Below are 11,319 nucleotides of genomic sequence, written 5' to 3'. Positions count from 1 at the left end.
CTCCAGAACTTGATTTATAGCCCTAAATGCATTATATTGATGATCAAATACAGTTTGGTAGGAATCTGTGCGAGATAAAAAAATTTCAACTGGACGTGCTTCTAGGAGTTACTACGTATCATCTGATGTTGACCGGATGGGCGGGGGGGGGTCGTTTATAATTCCGTGGGCAACGTTATATCATTCATCTAGTATGGGTGATATGATCATCAGAGCAGTTAGTATCGAAGACATTAACAAATAACGCTGAAACTCACCGTAGCTTCCTCTCGCCGTTGGGAGATGAGCGTGGAACAGAATTTTTTCTATTATGGGATGTTGAAATACCGATCCATTTCCAGGTTGTATAATAGTATATACGTCCAAATCATGTTGTTTATCGAGTTATTGGTAACGGATCACTATCCGTTGTGATCAGCTCGAGTCCTGGGACTATTAGCGAGTGATCGGACCGAATTGAAATGAGCACCAGCTTCCACTTCCTGTTTCTCCCCTGGGCGATCCGCCGATCGGCCACCAGATGGCGCTCTTGAACCGTTGTAGAGTTGAGAGGGACTCAACAGTACATCTCATGTCTCCGGGGGAGAAATATGATTTCGATCACAGATTTTTGAAATATTGATATCAAAGACGCTGTCCAGCGTCTTCGGCAGAATGAGCATGGCGGGGAAAGACGTGTTTCAACGGCGATTAAAGTGTTAATTTCGATTCTTTAAAAAAAATTTAAACGTTGTTAATTAATACCCTAGTTACAGTACAGCAACCAAATTAAACTGCATCAAGTCAACTGAAAATGTGAATAGTATGAAAAAAAAGGAAAGATTTTTCAAAAATGTGTGTGCATGCGTATGTATGTGTGTGTGTGTGTGCGTGCATGCGCGTGTGTGTGCGTGGGCCTGTGTGTGTGTGTGTGTGTGTGTGTGTGTGTGTGTGTGCGTGCATGCATATGTGTCTCTGTGTGTGTGTGTGTGTGTGTGTGTGTGTGTGTGTGTGTGTGTGTGTGTGTGCAGGCTCCTCACTCTGGGTCTGGCGATGCTTCACTCTGACGTCGTCACCAACGCTACGATCAAGAACGTCCTGCGAGAGAAGATCTACTCTACTGCCTTCGACTACTTCAGGTACACACACACACACACACACACACACACACACACACACGCACACACACACAGATACACACGTATACACATTAACACTTGCACACGTCACACACACACACATGCACACTAGAGCTGTTTCCCCGACTTCTAACTTTGTCAGGGTTTTTCGAACGGACGTTCAAACCTTTGTTTTTAATAAAAAAAAATGCAAAAATAAAAAATTCTAAAGCGTTTTTTTTTTTTTATATAAATATCCTCAAACTAAATCATCAATTTGAATAAAGTGATTAATCTGATTAAATTAGTCCTTTTTTATTATTAAATCAACATTCTTTAATGAATATACCTCATCAGTTTTAATACTATAATATTAGTGTAGCCTAATCGTTATCTGCAACTGTGAAGAAAACCCCCATTGGTTTAAACAGAATGAATAGACAAAAAAAAGATTTTTATTAAAAATGTATAATTCGAATGTTGTATTTATAATTCGAATGCCAACGTAACGAACAAAGGGCCGAACGTTTGGGCTCAGCCCTAATGCGCACACACACACACACACACACACACACACACACACACACACACACACACACACACACACACACTATTGCCTATATTTATGTCTTTCTACTATTACCCTGCCTGTACCTCCCCTCCCCCATGCTGCAATGACGCCTGCATTTGATTATGTATCTGTGTGTCTTTATGAGTATGTATTCGCTTACTTTGTGTGTTGTTTCCACGTCTGTGCTGATGAGTATTGATTGTACTGTTATGGGTATGATTGTTGTTTACCTGTTAACTCATCAAGACACATTACAATCAATGTTTCATTGAAATGGTAATAAACTATTGAATCTTGACTAAAATGTCCCCAAGAGGATCAATAAAGGAATATCTTATCCCTCCCTCTCCCTCCCTATCCTTCTCCCTCCCTCTCTCCCTCCCTCTATCCATTTCTCCCTCTCCTTTCCTCCCCCCTCTCACTCTCTCCCCCTCTCTCTCTCCCTCCCAACCTCTCTATCCCCCTCCCTCCCTCTCCCTCTCCCTCCCTCCCTCCCTCCCTCCCTCCCTCCCTCCCTCTCCCTCTCCCTCCCCCTCTCTCCCTCCCCCCCTCCCTCCCTCCCTCCCTCCCCAGTGTCCCTCCTAAGTTCCCCACGCAGGGGGACAAACACCTCCGTGAGGACATCAGCATGTTGATCCGGTTCTACGCCAGCATCCTGTCGGACAAGAAGTACCTGGCTGCGTACCAGCTGTCCCCGCCCCCCGGTGAGCCCGGCGCCGCCCCCCCAGCCCCCGGCTCCTCCCTCTCCGCCGGCGGGATATTCGGGTCCCTAATCGTGTCCAGCACCTCTCCGATTTCGCTCTTAAGTAAGCCCACCACGTCACGCAGTGACAACTGCACCCCCAGCAGGGGGCGTGTGTTTACGCCACGGCAAGTCTGACGCTGTCGATCCTCAACGGTTCCACGGATAAGATCTCTCCTCCGTCTTGTCTGTGGAACCAGTAAATATCTTCTGATATTTATTATGGATTATGGTTTTGCTCCTCCCTGTCCTGCTCTCACTCTCTTTATCTCACTCTCTGTATCTCACTCTATTGAGATACTTTCTGAATCTCTCTGGTATCTTTATTTTATTTTATTAGATTTTCTCATAATTTTGCTCCCATCCCCCAATTTAGTCATTATGCCAATTCCCTTCCTGGTCGTTGCGCTGCACTACTGTCGGTCTAGGGAGGGTGTAGACTACCACATGCTGCCCTACTGTCGGTCTAGGGAGGGTGTAGACTACCACATGCTGCCCTACTGTCGGTCTAGGGAGGGTGTAGACTACCACATGCTGCCCTACTGTCGGTCTAGGGAGGGTGTAGACTACCACATGCTGCCCTACTGTCGGTCTGGGGAGGGTGTAGACTACCACATGCTGCCCTACTGTCAGTCTGGGGAGGGTGTAGACTACCACATGCTGCCCTACTGTCGGTCTGGGGAGGGTGTAGACTACCACATGCTGCCCTACTGTCAGTCTGGGGAGGGTGTAGACTACCACATGTTGCCCTACTGTCAGTCTGGGGAGGGTGTAGACTACCACATGCTGCCCTACTGTTGGCCTGGGGAGGGTGTAGACTACCACGTGCTGCCCTGCTGTCGGTCTGGGGAGGGTGTAGACTACCACATGCTGCCCTACTGTCGGTCTGGGGAGGGTGTAGACTACCACATGCTGCCCTACTGTCAGTATGAGGAGGGTGTAGACTACCACATGCTGCCCTACTGTCGGTCTGGGGAGGGTGTAGACTACCACATGCTGCCCTACTGTCAGTCCGGGGAGGGTGTAGACTACCACATGCTGCCCTACTGTTGGTCTGGGGAGGGTGTAGACTACCACATGCTGCCCTACTGTCGGTCTGGGGAGGGTGTAGACTACCACATGCTGCCCTACTGTCGGTCTGGGGAGGGTGTAGACTACTACATGCTGCCCTACTGTCAGTCTGGGGAGGGTGTAGACTACCACATGCTGCCCTACTGTCGGTCTGGGGAGGGTGTAGACTACCACATGCTGCCCTACTGTCGGTCTGGGGAGGGTGTAGACTACCACATGCTGCCCTACTGTCGGTCTGGGGAGGGTGTAGACTACCACATGCTGCCCCACTGTCGGTCTGGGGAGGGTGTAGACTACCACATGCTGCCCTACTGTCAGTCTGGGGAGGGTGTAGACTACCACATGCTGCCCTACTGTCGGTCTGGGGAGGGTGTAGACTACCACATGCTGCCCTACTGTCAGTCTGGGGAGGGTGTAGAACTACCACATGCTGCCCTACTGTCGGTCTGGGGAGGGTGTAGACTACCACATGTCTCCTCTGTTGGTCTGGGGAGGGTGTAGAACTACCACATGCTGCCCTACTGTCAGTCTGGGGAGGGTGTAGACTACCACATGCTGCCCTACTGTCAGTCTGGGGAGGGTGTGTAGACTACCACATGCTGCCCTACTGTCAGTCTGGGGAGGGTGTAGACTACCACATGCTGCCCTACTGTCAGTCTGGGGAGGGTGTAGACTACCACATGCTGCCCTACTGTCGGTCTGGGGAGGGTGTAGACTACCACATGCTGCCCTACTGTCAGTCTGGGGAGGGTGTAGACTACCACATGCTGCCCTACTGTCGGTCTGGGGAGGGTGTAGACTACCACATGCTGCCCTACTGTCGGTCTGGGGAGGGTGTAGACTACCACATGCTGCCCTACTGTCAGTCTGGGGAGGGTGTAGACTACCACATGCTGCCCTACTGTCAGTCTGGGGAGGGTGTAGAACTACCACATGCTGCCCTACTGTCTGTCTGGGGAGGGTGTAGACTACCACATGCTGCCCTACTGTCAGTCTGGGGAGGGTGTAGACGACCACATGCTGCCCTACTGTCAGTCTGGGGAGGGTGTAGACTACCACATGCTGCCCTACTGTCGGTCTGGGGAGGGTGTAGATGACCACATTCTGCCCTACTGTCGGTCTGGGGAGGGTGTAGAACTACCACATGCTGCCCTACTGTCAGTCTGGGGAGGGTGTAGACTACCACATGCTGCCCCACTGTCGGCCTGGGGAGGGTGTAGACGACCACATTCTGCCCTACTGTCAGTCTGGGGAGGGTGTAGACTACCACATGCTGCCCCACTGTCGGTCTGGGGAGGGTGTAGACGACCACATTCTGCCCTACTGTCAGTCTGGGGAGGGTGTAGACTACCACATGCTGCCCCACTGTTGGTCTGGGGAGGGTGTAGACGACCACATTCTGCCCTACTGTCAGTCTGGGGAGGGTGTAGACTACCACATGCTGCCCCACTGTCGGTCTGGGGAGGGTGTAGACGACCACATTCTGCCCTACTGTCAGTCTGGGGAGGGTGTAGACTACCACATGCTGCCCCACTGTTGGTCTGGGGAGGGTGTAGACGACCACATTCTGCCCTACTGTCAGTCTGGGGAGGGTGTAGACGACCACATTCTGCCCTACTGTCAGTCTGGGGAGGGTGTAGACTACCACACGTCTCCTCCGATACATGTGGAGTCACCAGCCGCTTCTTTTCACCTGACGGCGAGGAGTTTCACTGGGGGAACGTAACACGTGCGGAGGTTCACGCTATCTCCCCCAGATCCCCTCCCTGCTGAACAGGCGCCCCGACCAGTAGGAGTCGTTGTTGCAATGACCAGGACTCCCACCCCACTGGCTTCCCACCTGTGAACACTGCCGATTGTGTTCGTAGGGATGACTGACCAGGCCGGAGGTGGCGCTGGCCATTTTAACCCGGGTCTCTGCGGTGGCAGGAGAGTGTTTAGACCTCTACACTACCCAATGCCCCTCTGATTCCTTTCTGATACTCTCTTTCTAATGTCTTTCTGAGTCTCTATTCATAATCTATTTCTGGGTCTTTCTTTCTGATCTATTTCTGGGTCTTTCTTTTTTATCTGTCTGGGTCTCTCTTTTTAATCTACTTCTGGGTCTTTCTTTTTAATCTACTTCTGGGTCTTTCTTTTTAATCTATTTCTGGGTCTTTCGTTTTAATCTACTTCTGGGTCTGTTTTTTTTAATCTATTTCTGGGTCTGTTTTTCTTTTCAATCTATTTATGGGTCTTTCTTTTTAATCTATTTATAGGTCTTTCTTTTTAATCAATTTCTCTGTCTTTCTTTTTTATCTATGTCTGGGTCTTTCTTTTTAATCTATTTATGGGTCTTTCTTTTTAATCTATTTATGGGTCTTTCTTTTTAATCGATTTCTCTGTCTTTCTTTTTAATCTATTTCTGGGCATTTCTTTTTGATCTATTTCTGGGTCTCTCTTTCTGATCTCTTCCTGAGTCTCTTTGTTGCGTCTCCTCTGTCCCTCCTGCTTGTCCTTCCTGAGGGCCCAGTTACACTGATCCATCACAGAACGATAGCTTTGCTAACGGACGATATATCGTGTCAGTCGGTTTCAAAAGTCAACCCTCTGTTAACTTTTCTGTCCATCAAAATGGACACAAATCCTGTCTGAGACAGACACCAGCAGACAAATAGTGGATACATTTGGATACATCAGTTAAAACAATTTAAAAGAGCTTCAAAGCTTCAATCACTGCCGTAGTAATCGACGTCAAACTTATTCCAACGCCGTGTTTTCTTTACGCCTGGTTGCGTTTTATCTCATCTTTCACCGCTACCAGAAATGTTCCGACTGACTAAAATGTCACATCGGCGTAAGAAACGAGACGAAGACATTATCAAGAACTTTCAGAGAACCTTCCTCTACCCCATAGCTCTCGTTTACATGAAACGCACTCGTGAAACCTGTGTGTGGGATGAATGAAGCTTCCTACTGAAGCTTCGAAGCCTCAGATGTGGTAACGGGGACACAACCCTAGTAGACTAGGATGTCCGATATTATCGGCCGATATTGGCATTCAAATGATCGGTATCGGTTTTCAAAAAAAGTTAATATCTTTTCTTTTACATTTATTTAACCTTTATTTATCTTATTTAATTTATTGTCAAAAGTATGCATAATGTTGTGTTAATTCCACGACAAGAGATATGTAATGTTAATTACCTGAGATTATTCCGTTCTTTGGGGGGGAAACCCTGCATATATCGGTTGATATCGGTATCGGAAATTAAGAGTTGGACAATATCGGGATATCGGTAAAAAAGCCAATATCGAACATCCCTATAGTTGACACAACGGATCAATGTAGCCGCGCCTTGAAGGAACCACACACAACTTCAGATTCACATGTTACTCCTCTGGTCTGAGACAGTACAGACATAATCAGTGACAATGTTCACAGATATTGATTGAATTTTCTCAGGCCGTGGAAATAACATATTACACTTTTTTTCCCCCATTGTTTCTTTCTTAACCCCTTTCTCAGTGTTTCTCTTTTTCGGTTGATTCCCCGTTTTTTCCTCAATTATCTTCCCGCCACGAGGACGAGCGCAAATTTGTCTGCCGCGTCAAAATGCATGATTGATTATATATGACTCATCACGTCAACTCACCCGTCACAAGCCCCTCCCCTTGATGGGTCAATTTGTCAATAAACAAAAAAAACAAGAACAAATTGAGAAATGCATCCCACCCTCTCTCCTCGTTCCACCACCACCACCACCCACCCAGTCAACCCTCTCTCCTCCCCCCCCTCGTTCACCACCACCACCACCACCCACCCAGTCAACCCTCTCTCCTCCCCCCCCTCGTTCCACCCACCACCACCACCCACCCAGTCAACCCTCTCTCCTCCCTCCCTCGTTCCACCACCACCACCACCCACCCAGTCAACCCTCTCTCCTCCCCCCCCTCGTTCCACCACCACCACCACCCACCCAGTCAACCCTCTCTCCTCCCCCCTCGTTCACCACCACCACCACCCACCCAGTCAACCCTCTCTCCTCGTTCCTCCACCACCCACCCAGTCAACCCTCTCTCCTCGTTCCACCACCACCCACCCAGTCAACCCTCTCTCCTCCCCCCCTCGTTCCACCACCACCCACCCACCCAGTCAACCCTCTCTCCTCGTTCCACCACCACCACCACCCACCCAGTCAACCCTCTCTCCCCCCCCCCCCCCCCCCCCCCCCCTCCGACGACACAGTGTCTCTCATACACGCCGAATCGCTCCAGGTAGCCGGGTCCTCTAGCCGCAGATCCTGGATCAGATCTACAGGACGGAATAATAACATCTGGACCCGGATGTGTGCCGCTATACGCTTGGCTCGCTTCATATCACAGCCTGGCAAATGGACACGGACTGAGATGAGCAGAGTCTGGGTTAGTTAGAGTTAGTTTACTGGGCGCTGCCGTGACGAATGGAGTGTCACTCGGAGTAAAAATAACACATTTTACATTTTTCTTTTTTTTTATCTTTTTCCCCCTCCTTTTTCCTCCGATTTTCTCCCATCCCAATGTTAGTCGTTATGCCAATTCCCAATCCCCTTCCTGGTCGCTGCGCACTTACCCCCCACAGTCGGTCTGGGAGAGTGGAGGCTATCACGTGCTTCCTCCGACACACGTCCAGCCAATCAACCGCTTCTTTTCACCTGGCAGCGCGGACTCTCACTGAGAGGGTGTAGCGTGTGGAAGGATCACACTACCCCCCTTAGATCCTATCTGCGCTGAGCAGGCGCCCCGACCGAACTGTAGGAGTCGCTGTTTACAACGACCCGGACCCACCCCGCCAGCTTCTCCCACCCTCTAATACTGCCAATTGTATTAGTGTGAACGGCCAGCCAAGCTGGTGACAACGCCGGAGCTGTGAGCTGGATTCGAACAGGCGAATCCTAGCGTCTCCGGTGTTGCTACGCCACCTGACCGCTGTACACATTTTACATTCTAATCAAGATGATCAGAATCATTAAACGAGCCATTAAAATGAAATGACATGACGCACCCTAACGTTAATTTCACCGTCAACCGGGAGATCTAACGTTAATTTCACTGTCACGGAGATCTAACGTTAATTTGATTTGATTTTTTTATTTGAAATCTTTATTTTGAACATGTAAATAAATACAAACAATATCAAATCAAAACAAATCATTGATCTCAAGAAATTATCACATTCCCGGCCAGCCATTAGATGGGCCCCATTCTAGGAAGGCCAGTGTTCCCATAACTAACGCTCACTGTGCATCACGTTGTTTGTAGAGCTAAATCTATATTTTATATTATAGCTATGGATCCAATGTCATTGTCAATTGACAGTATGAACCTTCCGTTCAATATGCCATAAAGAAATAATTTTTTCATCAATACATTCCCGTTTTATACCGTGGTGAATATGAGTGTTATACCGGAATGATCTGGGATAATTCCTGCAAAGCTATTTATAAGGCGCTAAGCTAATAACGTTAAATCGATTGGCGTTTCGTCCCTACACAAGCTAGAGTTAAAAATCCAAATGCATATGATCGGTATTATGTTCCATCATGAATGCATGAAAGGGGGGGGGGGGGGGGCGGGGGAAGTCGTTTCTGATTATTAATTACCAATAATGGCATTCGTTATTACCACAACATAGGCTTTGCAGGGGGATGGCTATGAGAACAAGGCACGATCAAGCTGAAATTGACGTCAAATTGCTCTTACCTGTGGCCGGTTGGATTCCAAAAAGAATTTTCCAGTTATTTGATCGCCATCTGGTAGATTGATATGTCCATTGGCTGATGCCATAATCCTTTACTGCATAATGAATTCGGCATCGCAAAAAGTATTCCATGCGATCTGGTGAAGCCCTCGCTTCAGACTAACAGAAAAGTCTGCCCGGAGCGTAAAAAATGTGACACCAAGTCTGCAACAAGGATTACTGCATTCTCGAGACAGCGCCAATACCAGGATCTGGCCGGTACTGCACTTTCGGAGTCCCAATATGCCTTTTCCAGCCAAAATACAGCTCTGTGACATTGAATAGGATATTAAAATCGAATAAAAGAAAAAACTAGTTAAAAACGTATATATACGTGATTGGCCGTCAAGAGTCGGCTCCCAATCATGTGATTATACGTGATTGGCCGGGAATGTGTTAAAGGATCAGTGGTTCAGGTAGACATGGAGCCAGGAACCGGCAGCATCTGACCCAGGATCAGTGGTTCAGGGGAGTCCTCCTCTACCTCACATCTACGCCCCCATCGGAGCTCCCTCCTCTTTACACGCATGACCATCTCAGCAGCACGGTCATCTAACGGTCATCTAACGGTCATCTAACGGTCATCTCGTTCTCCAGAAACACTCCCTCCACCATCAAACCTCCCTGCAGGACACCTCATATTACTGTACTTGTCCCTGTTTAGACCTTAGAGAGGACATGTTACTGTACTTTACTATATTGACTGAAGACCTGTGATAATGTGTACAACACGGTAAGTCTCCACGGGGGAACGGACTGTGATGAAATGAGAGGTAATGTGGTTAAAACACCAGAGATACATTCAAACAGGAACCAGCTCGGAGGGGAAGAGGGAGGCTGTTGTGTTTATGAACATGGACGCTTGAGGGAGGAAGATGAGATAAGATATTCCTTTATTGATCCCCTTGGGTTAGGGTTAAGGTTAGTAGCGCTGGGTATCAGTCTTAATCCTATTGTATAATTGTTATTTGTATCGTGTGTTTTTTTTGTTTGTTTTTTATAGACCTTTTTCAAAAGGGTTGCTAGGGAAACAGCTTGGTGTGTATTTCCCTGTTAGCTACTGTCGTAAAACAAACACTACGACAGGAACTTATCTTGGGCCAATAACAGAATGTTTATGAAAAGGTCTATATAACACACTACATGATTGTATATCTTAATCCACAAATTACTTTAAAACAATGAGTCAAATTTCCTACAAAATTAAGTTTTGGATTGATATCACTTTGATCTTTCAGTCTTATCTGATGATGACCGGTGTTACTTGGAAGATTTATTAACATAATAAGATATCTGAGCAAATTGTGATATTTATGATATAGAGGGACCTGGAGACCTGGGGGGGGGTGATGCACGATATATCGGCCGCCGATATAATATCGGTCGATATGGCAGTTTTTTTACACATCGGTATCGGTCCGATATCAAGATATAGGGCCGATATAGGCCGATATTAAAAAAAAATATATATATATATTTTTTTTTTTAATCTTTTTTTTTTCTATTTACATGTTTTGGCCTTAAATAGTTTCAAAATATCTGTCATTTCTGAAAATAAGGTACAAAAGTAAAAAAATAAAATAAAAATCTTTTTGGAAAATAGCTCTTTATTTGATCATAAAAAGTGTTTTCTATACAGAGATATCGACATCGGTAAATATCGGTATCGGCCAGAACAGCAATATTAATATCGGTTATTGGTATCGGCCACAAAGACCTTGGCCTCCTGTTCACCAGGGTTATTATTAGACTTTTGTTATTTTTCGGTTTTATAGTTTCAGTTTAGTTTTTATCGTTTAACATTCGTTTAATTTTTTTGTTTATTATAATATGGGGGTTATTTGTCCGGGGGTAAGATTTTGAAGAAGTTTACAAAAACGAAAGACATTTTATTTTAGTTAATTTTGTAAGTACACACACACAATATAGTTTCAGTTTTTTCTAAAAGTAAAAGTAAGTACAACTTTATTTGTATAGCACCCTTCTCAGCACGAGTGCACAGAGTGCTTCACAGCATACATGAAAAAAAAGTAGAAAATACAAGAAATAATACATGTGAAGAGAAAAAATAAATACATAC

At 46.7% G+C, this 11,319-nt stretch overlaps 1 protein-coding gene across 1 annotated transcript in view; it reads left to right on the top strand.

Moving 5' to 3' along the window:
- Positions 1-11,319, top strand: part of pi4kaa (phosphatidylinositol 4-kinase, catalytic, alpha a) — a 144,460-nt gene that overhangs the window by 64,747 nt on the left and 68,394 nt on the right. The window contains exons 35-36 of the mRNA XM_084325266.1: positions 1,011-1,118; positions 2,242-2,474. Of these exons, the coding sequence (XP_084181392.1) occupies positions 1,011-1,118; positions 2,242-2,474 (341 nt within the window). The remainder of the gene's footprint in view (positions 1-1,010; positions 1,119-2,241; positions 2,475-11,319) is intronic.

Source organism: Notolepis coatsorum (genome assembly GCF_963971535.1).
Source record: "Notolepis coatsorum genome assembly, chromosome: 11".
In the NCBI taxonomy this organism is placed as follows: domain Eukaryota; kingdom Metazoa; phylum Chordata; class Actinopteri; order Aulopiformes; family Paralepididae; genus Notolepis; species Notolepis coatsorum.
The sequence above is the reverse complement of the archived record's forward strand: the minus strand, read 5'-3'. Positions and strand labels throughout refer to the sequence as shown.